This window comes from Pongo abelii, chromosome 3, assembly GCF_028885655.2.
Source record: "Pongo abelii isolate AG06213 chromosome 3, NHGRI_mPonAbe1-v2.0_pri, whole genome shotgun sequence".
Classification (NCBI taxonomy): domain Eukaryota; kingdom Metazoa; phylum Chordata; class Mammalia; order Primates; family Hominidae; genus Pongo; species Pongo abelii.
Window position 1 is genome coordinate 64,751,171 of NC_071988.2, and position 24,715 is coordinate 64,775,885.

The 24,715-nt window shown below is 42.8% G+C and overlaps 1 protein-coding gene across 6 annotated transcripts in view; it reads right to left on the reverse strand.

Annotated features, from left to right (window-relative positions):
* Positions 1-2,245: 2,245 nt before the first annotated feature.
* Positions 2,246-24,715, reverse strand: part of PDGFRA (platelet derived growth factor receptor alpha) — a 63,359-nt gene continuing 40,889 nt past the window's right edge. For all 6 annotated transcript variants that reach the window (XM_009240023.4, XM_054554013.2, XM_054554012.2 and 3 more), the window contains exons 13-23: positions 22,938-23,042; positions 22,441-22,551; positions 21,946-22,099; positions 19,961-20,127; positions 14,957-15,072; positions 14,480-14,602; positions 12,919-13,030; positions 11,562-11,661; positions 11,347-11,452; positions 9,908-10,149; positions 2,246-5,368 (exon numbers count right to left, since the gene is read on the reverse strand). In XM_009240023.4, the coding sequence (XP_009238298.1) occupies positions 5,221-5,368; positions 9,908-10,149; positions 11,347-11,452; positions 11,562-11,661; positions 12,919-13,030; positions 14,480-14,602; positions 14,957-15,072; positions 19,961-20,127; positions 21,946-22,099; positions 22,441-22,551; positions 22,938-23,042 (1,484 nt within the window). In that variant the 3' untranslated portion in view covers positions 2,246-5,220. The remainder of the gene's footprint in view (positions 5,369-9,907; positions 10,150-11,346; positions 11,453-11,561; positions 11,662-12,918; positions 13,031-14,479; positions 14,603-14,956; positions 15,073-19,960; positions 20,128-21,945; positions 22,100-22,440; positions 22,552-22,937; positions 23,043-24,715) is intronic.

Sequence of the window (24,715 nt, forward strand, 5' to 3'; positions counted from 1 at the left end):
TCCCCCGAGTTCTGGCCAGGAGGCTTCTTGCCCCTTTCAAATTGTTACAAAGTTCAGCTAGAGATTTCCTTCTCCCTGTGGAGTTTTACCCCCTGCTCCTCTGGCCACCCTCCCTATGGATCCCTGTGATGCCAGGCAGGAATGGGCTGGTTGGGGACTCAGCGAGCTCCCAGGGCCTTTCTGCTGCTTCCTCTACCCCTGTATTTGCTCAGCTCTCTAACTTGACTCAGCTCAAGGTAAAGTCGGAAACTTCTCCCGCAAGCAAACCTTCAGCTTCTCCAGTGGGACTGTGCATTCGGTAGAGGAGGGTCTCCCTGTCCCACTTCCGCAGTTGGGGCACTCACAATATTTGGGGTGTCTCTCCGGTCCTGCAGGAGAAGTCCACTTCCATCAGAGGGTTTGTGGGTCCTCTCAGGATTGCTGGTTTGTCCTTGCAATCAATCTGGAGCTAAAATTCACAATGCAAGCCACTGCATGCTGCTCTGTCCTGAGCTGCAATCTAGTCTTGCCTCTCATATGCCATGATCTTCTGAATCCCTCCTTGGAGGTTTAACTCCAAAGAAGTATGCTTCCAGCTGCAGGCTACTTGAATTTGGATAAGGAGTTATATTGGAATAGGGTGCTATATTCTGATTATTAACAACATAATCAATTTTCATTATCCGTGAGCTCAAAATAAGGTGAGTTGTACTATTTTTTTAAATTCCTAAAGTCACTTGCTTCAGTATGCTTCAGAACACAAAATCCACATTCTCTCACACTTACCACATTGTATTTCTTCCAATCCTATTTTGAAGACCATGATTCCTGGGCAATGTGCAGCAAAGGAGACTAGAAAACTGCATGTAATGTGCAAAGCCAGTGATTCACATGCAGATGCTCAAGAACTTATGTAGCAATCCTATCTGAAAACTTGAGCTCAACATCAATTTATTTCTGCACACCCTTTGGCCTAGCAATTTCATTTGTAGAAATCCATTCTACAAAACACATTTTTTGTGTGCAAATACGTATGTTGCAAAGATGTTCATGAAATCATTTTAATAGCAAAGAACTGGAAACTATAAATCCATTTTACAGGAACATGATTGCATAAATTATGGTACATTTACATAATGGGATCCAATGAAGCTAATAAAAATGAGAGCAGCCTGCCTCTATATACTTTTCACAGAGATCGCTAAAACAGCATTAAAAAAAAAACAGAACTGTGGACTGTGCTATGGGTAATGATTTGGCAATGTAGGTTCATCAGCTGTAGCAAAAGTGGAGAATGTTAGTGATGGGGAGGCTATGTTGGTGTGGGGGCAGGGCACACATGGGAAATCTCTGTACCTTCTACTCAATTTTACTGCAAATCTAAAACTGCTTCAATAAATAGTTATAAAAAGAAAAGGGAAAAAGAACATTACAAAGGATTACATAAAATGAGATCCCATTTAGGTAGATAGGAAGCAAACGTAGAGATGTGTGTATGGGAATGTATATACACAGATGCATACAAAGGGAACTGGAAGTTTAAAAGACACACCAAATGGTGCAGCTCTGCCTTTTGGAAACAGGACAGGGACGGGGAAGAAGACGCGGTGAAAAAAATAATTTAACATTTTACTTCTTACACTTTTACGACAGTTGAATGTTGTACAGAGTAACTGCAGTCCTGTATTCCTTATGCAGGGGAAGAAAACACCACGGGATAAAGATGAACAATCAAAAAAAAGATGAGACCAAAGATGAGCCAAGTGCCAATCATCTTTAAGTCAAATACTGTGTTGTAGAACAATCTAGCTCATATAATGTCTTAAACCTTAGATATTCTATTGGTTCATCAAAAGCCTAATATAGGCCAGGCGTGGTGGTTCACACCTGTAATCCTAGCATTTTGGGAGGCCGAGGCAGGCAGATCATCTAAGGTCAGGAGTTCGAGACCAGCCTGGCCAACATGATGAAACCCCATCTCTACTAAAAATACAAAAATTAGCCAGGCATGGTGGCAGGTGCCTATAATCCCAGCTACTTGGGAGGCTGAGGCAAAAGAATTGCTTGAACTTAGGAGGCAGAAGTTGCAGTGAACTGAGATCACACCACTGCACTCCAGCCTGGATGACAAGAGCAAAACTCCGTCTCAGGAAAAAAAAGAAAAGCCTAATATAGAGTCCTACAAATGTTGCTAAGAAAGTAAATAGAACAGGATTGCTTTAATTCTTATGATTAAACTAAAAACAAAAATGCTGAAACCTTAGTATAACTTTAAATTATATATCATTTATTGAAATATAAAGATCTTCATTTACACGTTTTAAAACAAAAACATGAACAGGGGCATTCGTAATACATTTTGTATTGGTAGACCCTATCAAGTTAGTTTTTCTCACACATTCACCACACCATTGTTTTGGGAACATGTAAGTATCTTTCTCTTTATTATTTCTAAAATATAAATTTTGGACATTCAAAAGTGCAACAGTTAATGTGCCTGTGGGGATTATCACAGTTAAAAAAATATAAACGAAGGCAGTGATACAGCTTGTCATAAATGTTTTGGCAGTATTCTCCAAGTCTATATAGAAATACATATATACATATTGATGTATAACATCATTTTATCTTACGTCCCTCTTCACAAAAATAGGACCATTTTGTACAGATTGGCAGACCACATTTTAAGGACATCACTAATCGTTTAAAAAGTCACAAATGGTGTTTCTCAGGCTGGCTTTGATTGTCATCATAACAATAGAAAGTAGGAAAGATTGGCAAATTTTCTTCTTCAGACTTTGCAGGAGGCCAAAAGGAAACAAATCTGCAATTTGCTGAAAACACACACACACACAAATGCAGTCATATACAAATTCAGGTGGAAGCATTTGTTAGGACTGGAAACTGCTGGACTGAGAAGTTTCATCCGGCCTCATGATGTCATGCAAGGCTCACAGCAATATCAAAATGCAAAGCACCAACAAAATAAGGCTGTACAAGGGAGAGTGAGCGATAAACAGAATGCTTGAGCTGTGATTCTAGAAACACAAACGTATTTCAAGTCTAATTGGCTCTACAGAACCTAGTCAGGTTTTCGTTTTTAATTGGCCAATCTGGCTCAGTCTTCGCACTTACTATGAAAAAAGTTGGATGAGAAAGTTGGAGCTTGCACTGAGATTACACCAGTAGGTAGTCAAGTATTTTATTATTGCTTCTGCATCTTCCAAAGCATCACCTGCCGATAGCACATACAGTGATTGCAGTAATCACAGCCCATGTTTCATTCATATGGTATGAGCAATTAAGCAGTATTGCAAAGAATGCCAATGAACCCACACCAACCTGTTTGACAGTGTGGATAGATGTGACAATTCATCCTCCCATCTAACCTCAACTTATCAGTAAAACTTAAAATGTTTTTTCCACCAAAACACTGAGCTGGTTACACAGAGACTTGGAACACTGAATTGCATAATTTTTTACATGCCTTTCCTTGGCGGGGTATGGAGTGGGAGGCAGAAGACGGGAGATGGGGCAAGTTCATCTCCCCCATACAGTGGGAAGTAGCATCTTTACTTTTGGAAAACCTGTCAAAACCAAACTTTAGCTTTCTCAGCCTCAGCTAAGACTGGAAAGTTAAATTAAGGTCGCAATTGCTAGCTAGATGGCATTAAATGTCACTAACCTGAAGCCAAGGATTTAAATAGTAGGCTTCCTGCGTGGTTGAATTCCAACCCTGTTCCAAAGTTCAAATTATTTGTTTCCCATGGCAACTTCCTGAAACCTAAGTCAGTGTTTCTGAAAACTGGCCGATCAGAACAGCCAGGAAGTTTAGAAAAATACAGATTCTGGTTTCCCTCAGACTTCATACTTCAGAATCTCAAGGATGGAAACCCAGGATCTAGTCATCCTGGCTGCCACACACATTTGAGAACTGAGGATCCAGGCAAATGCACATCCAGCCCCCACTAAAGAATATCTTTATGGTCTTGAGTTTCAAACTCTTTCTCTTTGGGGTAAGGGATGAAAGAAGGAGGCTGATGTCTGGGCATCCTTCTGACCCTTTTCAGGTTCATAGATTCAAAAAATACATATATTGGGGTCACCAAAGCTTTCACCAGGCATGAAGAGAAAAAAAAAAAAAACTTCTGCAAATCCAGTCTTTTTGCTGATCATTATATTTTCCATTGGGTAATATACATGAGAAGTTATGTTCAGCACAGGTTTATGCCTGTACATTGAGAACTTTTAGGACTTAAAGAGTTTTGTTTGTTTCTAATCCCATTATTTCAGAGGGCAGTTAATTGTTTTTTAATACGATGGATTGGGGAACCTATTCAGTACAGTTAAAAATTCTGACTTCCTGGACAACACTACTTTTACTTTGTTCTCTATGCTCAACTAAATTTAATTCACTAAAGCTATTACCATACTTTATAGAAAAACATGTTATTTAATATAAATGTCAAAAACTGTCAAACTCATCACCTACTTAGTAAGGATTGTTTTAAATTGTGCTTTCTCTGGAGGGAAATCATGTTACATTATTACACATTTAGCATTACTGATAACAGTAGTAGTATTATAAATGTAGATTACAATATGAAAATGAGTTGTCAGGCTTCTAAATGACCCAAATCTATTAAACAAGGTTGGTTAATTATTATTCTTTATCTCTTTAACACTAAAAAAGATAGCAAAATGCTATAGTACCAGTACCTTTTAAGGTTCAAAAGTGGTTTTTCATGCACTTCTTTAAAAAGTTCAACAGCAGCTGACATCAGGTTTCAAGAAGGAAGTACATGGATGGATGGAGTGGTCTCTTCAGAAGTCCAAAGAAGATAGTTAATACAATCTAAACACAGCCTTGGTTAGAGTTATTTACATAATTACAATGCTGAAGTTCTGTCGCAGTATAAATTGTGTCTGCTGGACTCTCACCAATGTCCTTGAAGCACAAAGTTCACCTTCTGTGGCCTATTATTCCCTTATCCATCTATCTCCAAACTTCACACACCACTGAGATGCTACTGAGGCACTGCAAGAGGCAACACTGACAAAGTTCATTTCAAAATATCCCATTCATTCATATTTAGAAGGCTCCCTGAGGCCCTTGGCTGGGAACTTCTCTTTAAACATCAACCAAGTCCTCCTCTCAACCTCCGCATTGCAATAAAGTGGTTTTCTGAACGGGATCCAGAGGGGGCCCCAGAAGTGGAAGGAACCCCTCGAATCCGCCAGTTACAGGAAGCTGTCTTCTACCAGGTCTGAAGAGTCTATGCCGATGTCGTCCATCATGTCGATGTCTTCAATGGTCTCGTCCTCTCTCTTGATGAAGGTGGAACTGCTGGAACCCGTCTCAATGGCACTCTCTTCAGAGGTCTGCGAGCTGGAGGAGGGAGAGAAGAGCAAAGACTACAACTCCTGCACAGAACTAGAACTAGACTGTGGCCCCCCAGAGACAAAAGAAAGCCTTTGGCATTCAAATTTGGGCTGCACACTATGGCAAGGTTCTGCCCCCAAGGCCTGACATGCTGTGGTAGGCCATGTGGAAAACCAAGGTCCACCCATCACTTTTACACTTCAGCTTTCCTGCTTTTCTGCCGGGTCTTTCATCAAAGTTACTGACAAGCTGCAAGAATTTCTACTTTCCCTACTCAATCCTAGTGGAAGAGAACATAAGCAATGCCTGATCCAAAGGCCTGGGAAGGCAGAGCAGGGGGTGAAGTCAGGCCCATCAGGGTGCAAGCTGCAGCCAGGCCCATCAGGTGCTCTCCCGGAAGCCTACTGAGCATCCAAACTATGTTCTCAGGATCTCCTGCCACTTGCCTGGAATGCCCTCTCCACCTCTCTCTTGACATCCAATGCCCCCCAACCGGCCCCTCAACTTGAAGGCCCAGGTGACGGCTCCTTACATACTAGAGAAGTGGCTGAAAAGGGAGTTCTGGAGTCAGAAAGCCTTAGGTCTGGAGTGGTCCCCCCACTTACTAGCTGTGTGATGCCACACAAGTTACTTAACTTGAACGTGAACTTCAACTGAGAAAGTTCAATTCCTGGTGTGTCAAATTCTGCAGCTCAGCCTGTTGTAGCCCTAGAAAACTTCTGGGCACCTTTCTCATGTTATTTATTCCAATGTGACTTTCTAACTTTATATAAAAGCAGAACCCTCTTACAACTCAAATATTATTCAGAGCCCACAGATACAAAGTAACCAAATTGAGAAAAGATCTGAGACAGAGAGCCCTAGATTCACTGCCCAGCCTTCCCTGACCCCCGTGAAGTTCCATCGCAGACCCCCAAAACTTGGAGGAACACCATTTGCTCAAGAGATATAAACACGTTATAAAAACTGGCCTGAGCAAAGCATAATAAAAAACCGAAGACTGATGGGCCACTGTGTCCCATCTTCAAATCACATAACATATTCTAAAACAAAATAGAAAAGCCATACTTTTAAAATTACCCAGTACATACAAATAAACAAGGGCTGTCTACATATTATACCTAAATTGGTTAACAAAGGTCACAGTCATAAGCCTCCAAAATAATGCTCTGATGGGAAAGAAGAGGAAAAAAAAACACACACACAAGAAACTTGGACCTTGAACTAGGGGCCACTATCATCACCTTCTCCTACCTCTGTCCAAGGGCCATGCAAAGAGAGCAGAGAACTGGGGCATGGTCTCCTCCATCTGACCACGTGAACCAGTGATTCTCAGTCCTGCCTGGGCATTAGCTCCACCTTGGTGCTGAGTTAAAGAATCTAGGCCAGGTGAGGTCATTCATGCCTATAATCCTAGCACCTTGGGAGGCCGAGACCAGCAGATCACTTGAGGTCAGGAGTTCAAAACCAGCCTGGCCAACATGCTGAAACCCCATTTCTATTAAAAATACAAAAATTAGCTGGGCATGGTGGCATGTGCCTGTAATCCCAGCTACTCAGGAGGCGGAAGTATGAGAATGGCTTGAACCCAGGAGGCGGAGGTTACAGTAAGCTGAGATCACACCACTGCACTCCAGCCTGGGTGACAGAGCGAGACTCCATCTCAAAAAAAAAAAAAAGAAATTCTAGGTAATGATCACCCAATGACTGATAATGTTACAAAAGGCAGACAACTGGACAGTGCATACCTCCTGACAGAAGCACACAGAATCATCTTTGAAGCATGTTTGCCAAAGATCTAACCTGAGTCAGGTTAAGTTCCTAGACGAACTACCAGTTAACAACACATAGAGAAGACAGAAGTACCTGAGAAGGACACTTCAAGGATGTAATCAGCAAAATTCTGATTGTGGGAACTCCACAGGCAAACACTATGGTTTCTTCACAAATAATATGTAAGAGGGCAAAAAAAAAGAGGCAAAGGGAACTTACAGAGACATAGCAACCAAGTGCAATGTGTGACTCTTATCTGGATCTCAAACAGAACAAAACAAGTGTACGATATTTTTTTTTAACTTTTATTTTATGTTCAAGGGCACATGTGCAGGTTTGTTACATGGATAAATCACATGTCATGGGGGTTTGATGTACAGATTATTTCATCACCCAAGTAATAAGCACAGTATCCGATAGGTATTTTTTCTGATCCTCTTCCTTCTCCCACCCTGCACCCTCAGCTATGCCCTGGTGTGTGTTGTTCCCCTCTTTGTGTCCATGTGTTCTCGTTGTTTTAGCTCCCACTTATAAGTGAGAACATGTGGTATCTGGTCTTCTGTTCCTGCATTAGTTTGCTAAGGATAATGACCTCCGGCTCCGTCCATGTTGCTGCAAAGGACATGATCTTGTTCTTTTTTTAATTTCATTTTTGTATTTTCCACTTTTTAAGTTCAGGGTTACATATGCAGGATGTGCAGGTTTGTTGCGTCATGGTGGTTTGCTGCACAGATCATCCCATCACTCAGGTATTATGCCCAGCATCCATTAGCTATTCTTCCTGATGCTCCACCCAACCCCCAACCCCTGAAAGGCCCCAGTGTGTGTTGTTTCCCTCCATGTGTCCATGTGTCCTCATCGTTCAGCTCCCACTTATAAGTGAGAACATGTGGTGGTTGGTTTTCTGTTCCTGTGTTAGTTTGCTGAGGGTAACGGCTTCCAGCTCCATCCATGTCCCTGCAAAGGACATGATCTCATTCCTTTTTATGGCTGCATCGTATTCCATGGTGTATATGTATCACATTTTCTTTATCCAGTCTATCATTGATGGGCATTTAGGTTGATTCCATGATTTTGCTATTGTGAACAGTGCAGCAGTGAACATACACGTGCATGTGCCTTTATAATAGAATGATTTATATCACTCTGGGTATATACTCAGTAATGGGATTGATGGGTCAAACAGTATTTCCGCCTCTAGGTCTTTGGGGAATCGCCACACTGTCTTCCACAATGGTTGAACTAATTTACACTCCAACCAACATTGTAAAAGTGTTTCTTTTTCTCCACAACTTCGCCACAATCTGTTGTTTTTTGACTTTTAAATAATAGCCATTCTGACCGGTGGGAGATGGTATCTCAGATCTTGTTCTTTTTTATCAACGCATAGTATTCCATGGTGTATATGTGCCAGATGTTCTTTATCCAGTCTACTGTCAATGGACATTTAGGATGATTCCATGTCTTTGCTATTGTGAATAGTGCTGCAGTGAACATACGTATGCATGTCTTTATGGTAAAATGATTTATATACCTTTGGTTATATACCCAATAATGGGATTACTGGATCGAATGGTAATTCTGTTAAAAGTTCTTTGAGAAATCACCACACCGCTTTCCACAATAGCTGAACAAATTTGCACTTCAACAAGCAGTGTAAAAGCTTCCCCTTTTCTCCACAACCTCACCAGCATCTGTTATTTTTTGACTTTTTAATAATAACCATTCTGTCTGGTGTGAGATGGTATCTCATCAAGGTTCTGATTTGCATTTCTCTAGTGATCAGTGATGTTAAGCATTTTTTCATATGCTTGTTGGCTGCATGTATGTCTTCTTTTGAAAAGTGTCTGCTCATGTCCTCTGCCCACTTTTTAGTGGAGTACGATAATATTTGTGAGATAATTTGAACTTTAACTGGTTGTCTGATGCCTTAACGATTTATTGTCCCTGTTTTGGGTGAGATAATGGCATTGTAGTTATTTTTAATAACTGTTGTTCTTCTTTAAAATAGAGTCCTTATCTTTAAGAGACACACACTGGAATATTTATGGGTGAAATGATAAGGTGTCTAGGATTTGCGTCCAAACAGTCCAGAGGAGGCTGAGGAGAGACAGACATGGCCATGCGTGCATCCAGGCTGGCAGAGTGCATAGTCATTGAAGCTGGGTGACAGATACTGAACAGCTCACTATACTATGTGAATTGTGCACATGTTAGAAATCTTCCATAATATAAAATTTAAAAGAAAGAAGAAACAAATCAGCCAGGGAGCAGTTGGCCACCACCCCCAGGGATTCTAATTTGTTATTTGGGGTGAGGCTTGTAGATCAGCAGTTTTTAAATCTCTGCAGGTGATTCCAATTCACAGGTAGGGTATAGCATCAAAGGACCCAGTCCTGCCTCTCTTCACTTTTTCCCTAGTTCAATGACTATTTAAGACAATGGCAGGAGAGGCTTATATGATCCCAATAATCAGAGTTCTGTATCAATTTGATCAAATTACCTGAGAATTTAGCTCAAAGATTCTCCACCAGGGAAGCATGTCCCTCTCCCCACAACATGCACATCCCTCTCCCAGCCCCAGGGGGAACATATTAGAATCATCTGGGAAGAATTTTCGAAACCACGCGGACCTCCTGAGCATTCTGCAACTTGTCCCTGAGTACATATTTACTAACCAGGAGTGCACCATTATCAGGGACAATGGGTCCTCTCCTTCAGGGCCTATGGGGGAGGGGAAAGGTGAGACACTGAGGCTGCCCCCACAGCTACCTGTGTCTGTTCCTCTTGCCCAGGTCCTCCTCCTCAGGGACAGGGTCAATGTCAGGCAGAGGAATGATGTAGCCACTGTCAGCGCTCAGTCTCTGCTCATCCAGACCACCCTCCCAGTCCTTCAGCTTGTCTTCCTCGTTTTTGTAGGTGACACCAATGTACGCATTGTCTGAGTCCACACGCATGCGTGCCACAGCAGGATGGTCACTCTTCAGGAAGTCCAGGTGAATTTTTTCATAACTCTATAAACATTCATTGAACATATTTAATCAAGTGTTAACAACCAAACCTCAAAAATGAATAGAGACACTCAGAACTTACTATTATTTAACTGTACATATTTCCAAACTACCTGGAAGATGTGGGACTTAGTTGAAGGAGAGTCATGTCAACTATCCCCAGAGACATAGAACATGAAGAAGGGGCCACCAATGGTAAAGAGCTTCTGCCATTAGGTGCTAAGATACCAGTAGCCCCTTCTCCAAGTCAGCAGCTACAACCGAGAACCCTTCTGGTCCCCATCACGTTGCCTTTCCAGGGCTTGGATGGGTCCCATAGAGAGGCAGTGAGGACTTCTATTGGGTGGATAATACCCAAAGCCTTCATGATCCTTAAACATTGGAGAGGTCTAACATTGGATGTGAAAAGACCCAATTTTCAACAGTAACTTCAATTTCTTCTCACCAACACATTTCCACCAGTCAGAACATCTTTGAGCAACTGAGGGTTAATTTCCTTCTGCCTCCTCACTGCCTCACCTGTAAAAGTTGTAGTGGGCAGTGAGATAATTAACAGACAGAAGTATTTAACTTCCAGTCCGGCACACAATCTCCTAACGCTATTCCTCCTTGAGAAGAAGGAAGAAAAATGATAAGTATAAAAAGTCTACACAGGGACTAATCTGAATCAAGAAACTGAGGTTACGTCTGAGTTTTCCTCTCAACACCTCAGCAGAAAGTTGTTTCATTCATTTACATATCCTGTTTGGTTCCATGAAATTACATTTGTTCCTTTGAACAATGCTTCCTATTCCACAAAAAACCAGCTGGTGCCACAGATAACAGCTGAGGTTGTTCCTTCCAGTCAGCTGGTAAAAGCCAATTTCGCATGGATTTAAGTGCATTCAAATTAGTGATGTAATGGCCATGGATGCCCTGAGTCTTCTAACTGCACACTAACTTCTGATACTCAAACATCTGGAGAATAGTGCTTACAGGTACTGCACATACAAAATGAAAGGAAAGCCCCACGGGAAGGGGAGGGTTTTCATTCATCATTGCTACTAGGGTCGTGTAGAGCACCGCCATGAAGCCCAGCCACTGGATCACACAATCTTTTGCCTCTTTTGAAAATGCTCCTCTAGAACTGCGGAACAGCACAGCTCACTGGTATAACTTCCAGCTTTATCCAGACTTTTCCACCCACAGATCCAAACACACCTTTTTATATTGTCCAGGCAGCAGATTCTCCACAATCTCACTCAGGTGGTAAAAGGAGGGTCTCTTCTCCGGCTCACTGTTCCAGCATTTCACCATGATCTCGTAGCTGTGGGGACAGAACTCAAGAGTGGGCACAGGGGGAAGTCTCAGGGCCCCTCCCTCCCCCAGACCCACAGACTGTGAACACAGGCCGCCGGGATGGGGAAGGAGCTCACACTTCACTGGTAGCATGGTCAGGCTTAGCCATCCGGTACCCACTCTTGATCTTATTGTAGAAAGTAGAATCCACCATCATGCCGGGGTAAGGGGTGCCACCTAAAAGCCAAACAATAAAACACCAGGACTAACAAACGCTCAGTGCATTGTTGAAACACTTGGCATGATAGAACACTGTTAGAAAACCTTTCAGATCCCATAGCCTTGAAGCACTGGTTTTTTCAAGAAAATTCAGTGTCATCATCTCCTTGACTTCAGAGACCAGCTCAAACTTTAAGTTTAATTAGGACTCCAGGTTGGTCAAGTCCAAGTACCATCACAAAAATTCTACATCTTTAGAAATAAGCGTTCAAGTGTTTTTCAATGTGTATGACTATTGGATCAACACAGACAAAATGAACTAGAAAAGCAAGGAGAAATTCTGAATCATTAAAACCCAGAGAGTCTTTTTCACCAGGTATGTTCAAATAGCTAAAGCAAAAATCAAAGTGGCGGCCTCGCTGCTTTTAAGGAAGTACAGGACTCCATTAAGCCACTGGGGGATGATCCATTGTGATCATCCATGGAGCGAGAACTAGGATGAAAAAGGAGACGGGGCAGGAAGACACACTTTACTATTACATCCTGATCACACATAAATTCATGCAACATTTCACACTTTCAAAGCCAAGGCCAGGTCAAGTTAAGTTCCCTCTCTGAAGCCTTCCTACACTATTCCAGGACTCCTTTGTCTTTACTCAAAACTCAAATTACAATTTTAAATCAGCACCACACTGTTTATCCCTAAGTGTGTAAGTCTCATCTCCCCAGATGAACCATCCAGATGTCAGGGTTATGGCTCATCCTTCTCTTAGGGACCTCACTGGACAGCCCAGGGCACCTGGGTTGTTCAGCACCTGGGTTGTCAAGACTGGCCAATGACAACCAGGAATGAGAGCCCTGCCCTTCCCTCCACATACCCCTTTTCACCTGAGCATCAGTCGCCACCAGGTGAGGGAGGGCTCACTCTCCATGGGCGAACCCATGTGACCCAAAGCCCAAAATGAAAAAGCAGCTGAGATGCGAATGTCATTGGGACCACTTCCAGTGGGAGGAAGTCACTCTGGCATAGCCCAAAGGAGAGGAGGGGCAGAGGCCAGGAGTGACACGCAACCACCAACAAAAACCCCCATCTCCACCTGCATGGGCCTATCTCAGACACAATAAGGCACAACATGTGGTTTGAGGCGGCTGCAGCATACTGGCCTCACACCAGGTTATCTTAACACTGTCTACATCCTGGGGCATGAAAGAACACATTTTCCTTCCAGTGGTGTTTCACAACAGCCCAAATAAGCAGCGATGTCAGGCCCATACCAAGGGAAAAGATCTCCCAGAGCAGAATGCCGTAAGACCAGACATCACTCAGTGTGGTGTAGAGGTTGTCAAAGATGCTCTCAGGAGCCATCCACTTCACGGGCAGAAAGGTCTGCAAGGAAGGAGGGAGAGAGTTAAACCCATGTCTACTCACTGATGAGCCACAGCAGTGGAAATAGAAAAGGGTTCCCCTTGGGATCTTAATAACTTGTGCTAATTATCTTGTCCCATTTGAGTGTCTTTTACATGTGTTTTGTTCATTACTGAACTCTCAGTCCCTGGCACATAGTAGGTGCTCAACAAATACTAGATGAATGATGAATGGTCAATATTGCCTTTTATGTCCTCCAAAGGAATAATATCCAAAAACATTAAACCTGAATTTTCACCCAAAAGGTGTAAGCCCTGAATGGACCCGTTTCCTATTTTTAGATATTCCTGGGAACAAAATTAAGAACAGATCCAATGATCTATGAGCCGATTACAGCTATCACGGCCACATGAGTACATGAATCACACATAGCATGGATGCAGGCCCATGTCTTTCTCTAGGTGGAAGCAGCAGCTGCCATAAGCTGTCTCACGTCCAGTGCAGTGAGATGATTTGGAATTGTACCTACAGGGAGCAGATGTATCCCCACAGGGAGCTATGTCATCTGCTGAGAAGTGGAAGGGATGGGAAGAATGGTTCAAGTAGACAACAAAATGAGTATCTTTAAGGAAACTGTGCCTCCAAGATACATAAACCCAAATGGTTTCAATATTTTAGGGGTCACAGATGGCTTTTGAAAATCTGATAAAAGCTTAAAATATAAAGACACCATCCTTGGGAACGCATGCTTGTCCATGCATACATGCGATTGACATATTAATAGCTAACACTTGCCAGGTGCAGTCGCTCACCCTGTCATCCCAGCACTTTGGGAGGCTGAGGCAGGGGGATCACTTGAGGCCAGGAGTTCGAGACCAGTCTGGGCAACATGGTGAAACCCTGTCTCTATTAAAAATACAAAAATTAGCTGAGCATGGTGGTACATGCCTGTAATCCCAGCTACTTGGGAGGCTGAGGCAGGAGAATTGCTTCAACCTGGGAGGCAGAAGTTTGCAGTGAGCCAAGATTGCGCCACTGCACTCCAGCCTGGGTGACAGAGTGAGACTCTGTCTCAAAAAAATAAATAAAATAAATAAATAAATAAATAAATAAAATAGCTAACATTATTGAGTGCTGTTTCTATAAGCCAGGCACTGTCCTAAGCACTTTACATGAATTCATTGATTTAATCCCCATAGCAACTCAGCAAATAGGTACTATTATCACCTCCCACTACAGTCAGGGAGACAGAGGGGCAGAACAGTCAAGTATCTAGCCCCAAATCCAAATTAAGTAAGTGGTGGAGCTGGCACTCACACCTGGGCAATCTGCTGCCAAGACTGTGTACTGACCCCTTGTAGTCTATTGATGTTGTAAAAAACAGGCACCGAATCTCTAGAAGCAACACCTGACTTCAGAGATTAAAGTGAAGGAGGGTGAGCATGCCCATTGAGGGAAGTGAGGACGTACACTGCCTTTTGACACATAGTTTGAATCATGCATGATGTCTCTGGCCAGGCCAAAGTCACAGATCTTCACGATTTTTCCTTGTGCCAGGAGGACGTTGCGAGCAGCCAGATCACGGTGGACACACTGCATGGAAAAGGAAGAAATGACTCAGGATCAAGCCATCTGTAGCTGACCAGCATCACCCCTGCAAGACTGGCTGATCCATGGTGGCACTTGGAGCTGTCTGCCTGGATATAAAGGGCTGGCCTTCCCCCAGGTTCTCACTCCACCCACTCCCAACAGAAGGAAAGCTCTAGAGAAGAGTAGATGCCTGATGATTTCGGACTCCCTGCCCTGCATAAGGGATGAAGGAGAGAGACAGGTAAGTAAGAGGCCCCTGTTATTAACGGCCTTTCCAAGATCTATCTCCTAGCATCTCCTTCCACACTCCACTCACTGAAATCTGGGTCTAAAAAGGTCTCTGTTCCTTGAACTTACATTTTTTGAAGCCAAAAACTCCATTCCTCGGGCAACTTGATAGGTGAAGCTCAACAAATCCAATAAAGTAAGGCCTTCTGAGTTATCATCTGAAAGGAGGTTTTTGACTTCTGAGTCTGCAGAAAAGAAATTAAATGTATTGGTGCTGGCAGGCAGCAGGAAATCATCAGGTTGCAGAGGCATGCCCAAAGAACACATCCAAAAATATTTTCTTAATTTTTTTGTAGAATGTTTAGATCTCACAGATGAATATCACTATGCAAAGATTCTATCTTAGAAAATAGATATATAGGCCAGGCATGGTGGCTTATGCCTACAATCCCAGCACTTTGGGAAGCCGAGGTGGGTGGATTGCCTGAGGTCAGAAGTTCGAGACCAGTCTGGCCAACATGGTGAAACCCTATCTCTACTAATAATACAAAAAAATTAGCCAGGCATGGTGGCATGTGCCTGTAATCCCAGCTACTCAGGAGGCTGAGGCAGGGGAATTGCTTGAACCAGGGGGGAGGAGGTTGCAGTGAGTTGCAGTGAGCTGAGATCACACCACTGCACTGCAGCCTGGGTGACAGAGTGAGACTCTGTCTCAAAAAAAAAAAAAAAAAAAAAAAGAAAGAAAGAATGAAAGAAAGAAAAGAGATATGCAGAAACATATATCTGGTTTAAAAATTATACACACACACACACACGCAATGATATAGTTTGGATATGTGTCCCCACCCAAATCTGATGTTGAAGTGTAATCCCCAGTATTGGAGGTGGGGCCTGGTGGGAGGTGACTGGATCATGGGGGTGCATTTCTCATGAATGGTTTTAGCACCATCCCCTTGGTGCTATCCTTGCAAAAGTGAGTGACTTCTTGCAAGATCTGCCTGTTTGAAACTGTGTGGCACCTCTCTCTCTCTCTCTCTCTCTCTCTCTCTCTCTCTGTCTCGCTTGCTCCTGCTCTGGCCATGTGATATGCCTGCTCCCCCCTTTACCTTCCACCATGATTGGAAGCTTCCTGAGGCCTCTCCAGAAGCAAATGCCTGTATAGCCTACAGAATCCTTGTGCCAATGAAATCTCTTTTCTTTATAAATTACTCAGTCTCAGGTATTTCTTTATAGCAATGCAAAAACAGCCTAATAGAGAAAATTGGTATCAAGGAATGGGGAATTGCTGTAAAGATAACTGGGTAACAGGCAGAGATAAGAAGAGTTTGGAGGGCTCAGAAGAAGACAGGAAGATGAAGGAAAGTTTGGAACTTCTTAGCGACTGGTTAAATGCTTGTGACCAAAATGCTGATAATGATATGGACAATGAAATCCAGGCTGCCAAGGTCTTGGATGAAAATGAAGAACTTATTGGGAACTGGAGTAAAGGTCACCCTTGTTAAGCCTCAGCAAAGAACTTGGCCACATTATGTCCATGCCCCAGGAATATGTGGAAGTTTGAACTTGAGAGTGATGACCTAGGATATCTGGTGGAAGAAATTTCTAAGCAGCAAAGTGTTCATGATATGGCCTGGCTGCTTCCAATAGCCTACACTCAGATGTAGAAGCAAAGAAATGACTTGAAGTTGAAACTTATATTTAAAAGAGAAGCAGAGACTGGGCACAGTGGCTCACACCTATAATCTCAACATTTTGGGAGGCTGAGGTGAAAGGACTGCTTGAGTCCAAGAGTTCAAACCAGCCTGGATGACATAGCGAGACCCCATCTCTTTAAAAAAAAAAAAAAAAGTAAAAGGGAAGCAGAGCATAAAAGGTTGGAAAATTTGTAGCTTGGCCATGTGACAGAGAAAGTAAAGCTTTTTTGGGGGAGAATTAAAGAGGGCTGCTGGGCAACCACTTGCTAGAGAAATTTGCATAACTAAAAAGGAGGCAAGGGCTGATTGCCAAAACAATGGGAAAAAGGCCTATAAGGCATTTCAGAGACCTTCATGGCAGCCCCTCCCATCACAGGCCCAGAGGCCTAGGAGGGAAGAATGGTTTCATGGGCCAGACCCAGGGTCCACTGCCCTGTGCAGCCTCGAGACACTGCTCCCTGCATCCCTATGACTCTAGCTCCAGCCGTGGCTCAAAGGAGTCCAGGTGCAGCTTGGGCTGCTGCTTCAGCTTGTGACAGCCATAAACCTTGGCCACTTCTATGTGGTGTTAGCCTGTGGGTGCACAGAGTGTAAGAGTTGAGACTTGGGAGCCTCTGCCTAGATTTTGGAGGATATATTAAAAAACCAGGGTGTCCAGACAGAAGCATGCTGCAGGAGTGGAGCCCTCACAGAGAACCTCTACTAGGGCATTGCAGAGGGGAAATGTGGGGTTGAAGTCCCCACACGGAGCCTCCACTGGGGCACTGCCTCGTGGAGCTATGAGGGGAGGGCCACCATCCTCCATGAATAATATATCCACCAACAGCCTGCACTCTGCACCTGGAAAAACCACAGGCACTCAACACCAGCCCCTGAGAGCAGCTGCAGGGGCTGAACCCTGCAAAGCCACAGGGAGTTCCACCCCTCCCAAGAGCTCCACCCCTTGCACCAGTGTGCTCTGGATATGGGATATGGAGTCAATGGAGTTTATTTGGAGCTTTCAGCCCTGCTGGGTTCTGAACTTCTGTGGGGCTTGTAGTCCCTTTCTTTTGGCCGATTTCTCCCTTTGGGAATGGGAATGTTGACCCAATGCCTATAACCCCATTGTATCTTGGAAGTAAACAACTTGTTCTTTATTTAACAGGCTCATAGGTGGAAGGGACTTGCCTTGTGTCAGATAAGACTTTGGACTTTGAGTTGATGCTGGAATGAGTTAAGGCTTGAGGGGACTATTGTGGAGGGATGATTGTATTTTGAAATGTGAGAAGGACATGAGATTTGGGAGGGTCCAGGGTCAATATGATATAGTTTGAATATGTGTCCCTATCCAAATCTCGTGTTGAATTGTAATCTACAGTATTGGAGGTGGGGACTGGTGGCAGATGAACAGATCATGGGGACAGATTTCTTATGAACAATTTAGCACCATCCTTCTGGTGCTGTCCTCGCAATAGTAAGTGACTTCTTGTAAGATCTGACTGTTTAGAAGTGTGTGGCACCTCTCTCTTTCTCTCTCTCTCTTGCTCTTGCTCTGGCCATGTGATGTGCCTGCACTGCTTTGCCTTCTGCCACAACTTCATGGCTTCATGAGGCCTCCCCAGAAACTGAGCAAATCTACCAATATCATGATTCCTATAAAGCTGCAGAATCATGAACTAATTAAACCTCTTTCCCTTATAAATTACCCAGTCTCAAGTATTTATTTATAGCAATAAAAGAACAGCCTAAAACACACAGAGACATACACGCACACACAAAACACACACACAGCCACAAGGACCAATCTTACACATAATTATTTTGTTTACCTCCTAAATTTCTTTTTTTCAACCATAATTAGCAAATCATCTCAGCTACCTTTAAAACACACATACACATAAACACACACTAAAATCTTCCATGATGAAATACATGGAGCACACATACAAGCTACATGAAAAAGTAGTTTCTGTGAATTGCTTTATTTTCTTTTTAAAGCCACCTTTGTAGTACTTTGCTTATAATTTGTTAATAAAATCAACCACCAATCACATGTGATAGCATCTTAGAGATCAGTGCCAATGACTTTGCTTTGAGTTTCTTTGTTTGTAACTTGTCCACTTTCCCCAGTTAGTCCCATCTGGAAGGGTCCCAGGGTTTTCGAGGAAGAAGGCAATTTAATCCAGAAGTTCTCAATTCTTTTTGAAAATGTTCAGCAAGTGAAGAGTAGCTCTAGCCATTCACAATTTTTTCAGATAGCCACAGAAGGCCAGAAAGCAGTGGTCTGCCTACCAACAGGGCTTGGGCCTGAGCATGACTCAGGTTCCTCTGACATCTCGTGCCAACTCCACCAGCCCAGCCTGGGAAGCAATGTAAACTATTTTTAACAATATGGGAGGGGAGAGGAAGTACTGGTTCCGATAACTCTCACTGGCTAATCTTTTAAAAGCGCTTGGAAGTTCACCCATTTGGCAATGAGAAGTGAATGGAACTTGGAACCGCAGAAATGGAAAATATTGTGTACTGAGCTTTGCAAAACAAACACATTCTTTTTTAAATGGATTGTACCTTTCACTTAAGAACCTGAAAACATTCAGAGCACATCAATAATTTCCAAAACAATGTCCAGGGCAGCTCAACGCATTTTTTGCATTGACTAATGGGAGGGCTCAGACCCAAAAAGGCAAGCTCACAGGACAAGCCAATGTCAGACTTCCAACTTCATGTCTGTGACCAGTCCAGGGCTCTGGAGGAACCACCCTGAGCAGATGTGAAGTGGTCCATCTGGTCTGGGCATCAGCTGGACTCCCTGGAGTTTATAAATCAATTTAACCCTGCCACATATTCATGTACTTGAAAAACAGATAGACCCACCTTCAAAATACATTAAACAGAAACACTGGTCCAGAAAATATAACTGCAAATTATCTACTCTAGAGTTCCTATCACAAATTGAATGTTAGGAAAAGTAAAAGCAAGGGTTACTGAACTCATAGACATCAGAGACTTCTAAAACTTAAGGGAAAAAAAGCAATGTGAGGAACTAACATAAGACAGCCAACTTGTAATTCTGCCAAGTAAGGGCATTAAAAAAAAATCAATCAACATATTTTCATTAAAAAAGAAAAAGACAGCAATAAAAAAGGAAGTTCATTATTTCAGAATAAATAATTATTTTTTTAAAAAATGTTTACTGCAGGAACACACCAGGAAAATTCTTTAAAAACTATTAAATTTAAAGTTTAAAAAATTTGTTACATTGTCAGCTTTTATTCTTTTCAATTTACAGGCCACAAATCTGGAAACATGTCACAGAACTGGTTGTGCAGACCTGCATTTAGAGACCACGTGGGCTGCCAGGTTCACTTGCCATCCCTATACACTTCCCTCTAAATACTTTAAGTATCATATTAAACCACTGGAAAGTCCCAACACCCAGAGTGAGTATAGACACTTTTACCTAACATAGATTTCTTCTTATATGAGGCTGGACGATCATAGAGTGATCTCTGGATGTCGGAATATTTAGAAACCTCTTTTCTTTCTAGCATGGGGACATACTGTGTAGTATCAGCCTGCTTCATGTCCATGTAGTCACCATTGTTTTCAAAAGATAAAATAACATAGCTGTAAAAACAGAAAGAGAAATCTTACCTAGGGTGCCCTTCTGAAGTGGTCATTCCACTTTCAGTAGATGATGATTTTGGGGGACCTACAATGTGCCAGGTACTGAGGTAGGCATGGGAGCTAACTGGGTAAAAGCAAAACCAATCCATACCCTTCACATGAGGTGATCTAGTCAAGGAAATGAGCATTAATCAAATAGTCACACAAATACATGCATCACAGCAATTCCACTACTGGGTATCTACCAGAGGAAAGGAAGTCACACAAAAAAGATACTTGCACACACATGTTTATAGCAGCACAATTCACAATTGAAAGAATGTGGAATCAGCCCCAAATGCCCATCAATCAAGGAGTGGATAAAGAAACTGCAATGTATCTATACATATGTATGTGTAGGTATGCATATATATATATATAACTCAGCTATAAAAAGGAATGAATTAATGGCTTTCGCAGCCACCTGGATGGGATTAGAGACTATTATTCTAAGTGAAGTAACTCAGAAATGGAAAACCAAACATCGTATGTTCTCACTCATAAGTGGGAGCTAAGCTATGAGGATGCAAAGTTATAAGAATGACACAATGGACTTGGGGACTCAGGGGGAAAAAATGAGAGGTGGGTGAGGGATAAAAGACTACAAATTGGGTTCAGTGTATACTGCTCCAGTGATGGGTGCACCAAAATCTCACAAATCACCACTAAAGAATTTACTTATGTAACCAAATACCACTTGTTCCCCAAAAACCTATGGAAATAAAAAAATTTTTTAAATAGGGAAAAAAAGAAATGTAAAAAACAAACAAACAAAATAAATACACAGATCAACTCAAACTCAGATATGCTGTGAAGGAAGAAAGTTTTCAATAGCTTGTAAGAAAAATGACTTGATCTGGGGGTCAAGGAAGCACTTTTCAGAAGACGTAGAATGAATCCCACTGACAAAGATGGGAAAGACTAGGGGAATATTTGTCATGGCACCTGGCACATACAAAGGACTCCACAAATGTCAGCTGCCATGATGACTACTGTTCACTTGTTTTCAGAGCCGGTTCCCTGCACATCTTTAGCAGGAGTCCGCACATCCTGAAGAGCCACATCTAAGACAGTGGGGCTGTGCTCCCATGGACCTGTAAGTCCATTACACTTAAAGTTTGAAGAATTCACTACATTAAGTTGGTCATTATTCTTTCTCAGTTTTTCAACTTACAAGCCTTGGTTGGAACTTGAGCCGTGTGGCCATGTGGCTTGGGCATACAATTCCTTCTACCCAATCAATTTAGCACCCATTTGGTGTCCACCAAGTAATTTATTATGAAGTAAATTCATTGTACTTTCTGATCTTACAGAACTTCTTATCTACAGAGCTCTTTATAGACACTAGTAGGTTTCTGCAGTAGGGATCACTATCATTGGCGTCATTTATAGGTCCAGGTTCAGCAAGGACCTCGAGCTTGGAGATCCACAGACAGTTCTCGCAAGGTTCCAAAACTCAAGCATCCTTGGCCAGAGCTGCATTTTATAGGTCTAAGTGGATCACATGTAAATAGCAGAAGAGCTCCCAGAGTCATTCTAACTCACTCTCATTCAAACCTATCAGCAAGGCCTTCCCATGTGACACCCCAGTCCAAAACACCTTTAGACATCATGCATCTCTCTGCATGATCATGGAAAGACTGGACAGGGTGGTTTGACTCTAAGTCTTGCTACCTTGGGCACTGAACCTGCAGACATGATATCTATGAGGACATGGGTCTTTCTATTTGTGATGCCTGTAAGATAATGATAGACAGCAACATCTCTCTTTGCACCCACCTCCGTGTGCTTTCATCAGCAGGGTTCAATCCAAAGATATCCAGCTCTTTCTTTGGCTTCTCTGGGTGGTGGCTCAGGAAGCTATCCCTATTCTTATGCAAATAGTTGACCAAATCTCCATAGAAGCAGTACTCCGTGATGATGTAAATGGGGCCTATGGGGACAAAAGCCGTTAGGAGATAGGTATGAAAATGAAGAAAAGAAAAGCCACGAATTGTCCTGCAGACCATATGGGGCAGAAAAAAATAAGATACCAAAAAAGTTTTTTTTTTTCTTTTTTAAAAAGAGCCATGAATGGCTATGGCTGGACTAGCAACAGATTTTGCTCAAAAAACAATGAGCTTCCATCAATCAAGGGACCAGTCAGCTCCATTCAAGGGACTTCTATTCCCTGCCATGTGTGGGGATGGAGAGTGGAGGCTTTAAGCCTGATTGAACAGTTTTCACAACCACATGTGTCCAATGAAAATCCTCACTCCAGGTCAGTGAGCCCACCTGACTTGGTGCAGGCTCCCAGCAAGTTTACAATGTTCAAATGTGGCCCCAGGTGAGTCATTATCTTCAGTTCAGACATGAGAGCTTGTTTTTCACTGGATCTGGCCGTGGCTGTTGAAAGAATAAATCACATATCAGTCCAGCTGAGCTACCAACTTCCTGTTCTCAGAAAAAAACCAAGAATATGACTAATCCTGTGATTGGATATCATTCTATTTACCAAAAGTCTAAAAGAAGCAGATAGCTACTTGGCCTCAATGCTAATAACTAATTCCTGGTCTTTCTAGTAAAAAGAAGTCACTGGAAATAACAAGCTCTTAATTTTCCAACATATGGGCAGCAAGAGCAATCTAAATAAACCTAATCTAAATACACATAAAACCTGGAGTCAAAATAATCAGGACCTAGTCCTAAATGTCTTATTTACTAGCTGTATGATTTTGAGAAATTCCCTTAATATCCCCATGCTCAAAAAATCCCCAGGAAGGAGCACTTACGTTTTAGCATCTTCACTGCAACTTTCATGACAGGTTGGGACCGACTTAATCCATAGGCTGTTCCTTCAACCACCTTCCCAAATGCTCCAGACCCCAAGACCCGACCTGTGGGCAGGCAGAGTCATTAACACCCAAAACTCCAGACGCCTCCTCAGCTTTCTGCACCGTAGCCAGCTCTCTGCGGGTGGACAGCTGGGCGGGTGTCTTTCCTGTTTGGAGTAAGCATAATGACTCCTCCAAGTCATCGTGTCAAAAACGGAATTGAGCCCACAGGGAAGGAAATTAGCATAATTGCTTTTGTCAAATAACATTTGCAAGGGAAAGAAAACACAGACGGGAGAAAGGAGGGTGCAGCCCTCCCTGGTGTGAGCGCGCTGTCTACCAGCTCCGTGCTGGGCCAGCCCCTGGGATCCTCTGCCCTCGGGGGCTCTCACCCACACCCCCTGGTTCTCTCCCCTTCTGTTTTCCATATGCAAACAGGGGCATCTTTTGCCTTAGTAAATTACTAGCCACTGGAAATACTTCAGTATTCAAAATATCACTGATTCCAAGGAGTGACTAAATAAAAACTTCAGGCTGGGCTCACTGCTCCCTATTTGTTAGGAAAGCCACGCTAGCAAGAGCTAAACATGCCCGAGAGCACAGCAATTCGCTTCATGTTGGGAGGAGGCATACGTAAAGACATTGAAGCTGTTGTCCCACCCTGAAAGAGCTCACCCTGAGAGAAACATTTCCCGGGGTGTCAGTCTCACCACGGATAGCCAAGCCAGGGAAAGACTTCGCTCATAAAAGACACTAACAGCCAACACTGCCTCTTACTGCACATCTGTGTTACTGAAAATCGTACGTGGAAAAGTATTGCTTCACCAGCAATGCCTCTTGGTATAATGGGAATTATGCCCTTTTCCCCATATTTTACTACTTTTTAACTCCCTAAGCTCCTCATCCCTTTTTGGGAAATAGGCAGGAAAATAAAGAAAGCTTAGATATAAATATTTGAAATTGGGGGCAGCTCTTATAACCACCCCATGGGTTCTCCTTGCCTGCTGCCTAGACAGAGCCGATTTATCAAGACAGGGGAATTGCAATAGAAAAAGGGTTTAATTCACACAGAGCCAGCTGTACAGGAGACCTATTCTACTATTACTACCATTACTCGAATCAGTGTCTCTGAAACTGGGGCAATTTCTACTATTCTGCTATTACTCAAATCAGTGTCTCTGAAACTGGGGGAATGGGGTTTTTAAGGATGATTTGGTGGGTAGGGGGTGAAATGAGGAGTGCTGATTGGTTGGGTCAAAGATGAAATCATAGGGAGCTGACGCTGTCCTCTTGCACTGAGTCAGTTCCTAGGTAGGGGCCACAAGATCAGATGAGCCAGTTTATTGACCTGGGTGGTGTCAGCTGGTGCAACGAAATACAGGGTCTCCAAAATATCTCAAGCACTGACCTCAGGTTTTACAACAGTGACCCCTAAACCGTACTTTCTAATCTTGTAGCTAATTTGTTAGTCCCGCAAAGGCAGTCTAGTTCCCAGGCAAAAAGAGGGTTTGTTTTGGCAAAGGGCTATTATTGTCTTTTTTTCAAAGTCAAACTATAAACTAAGTTCCTCTCAAAGTTAGTTCAGCCTATGCCCAGGAAGGAACAAGGACAACTTGGAGGCTAAAGCAAAATGGAGTTGGTTAGGTCATATCTCATTCACTGTCATAATTTCCTCAGTTACAATTTTTGCAAAGGTGATTTCACTCTGGTGCCTTGCTTGATTTCGGTTTACCTAA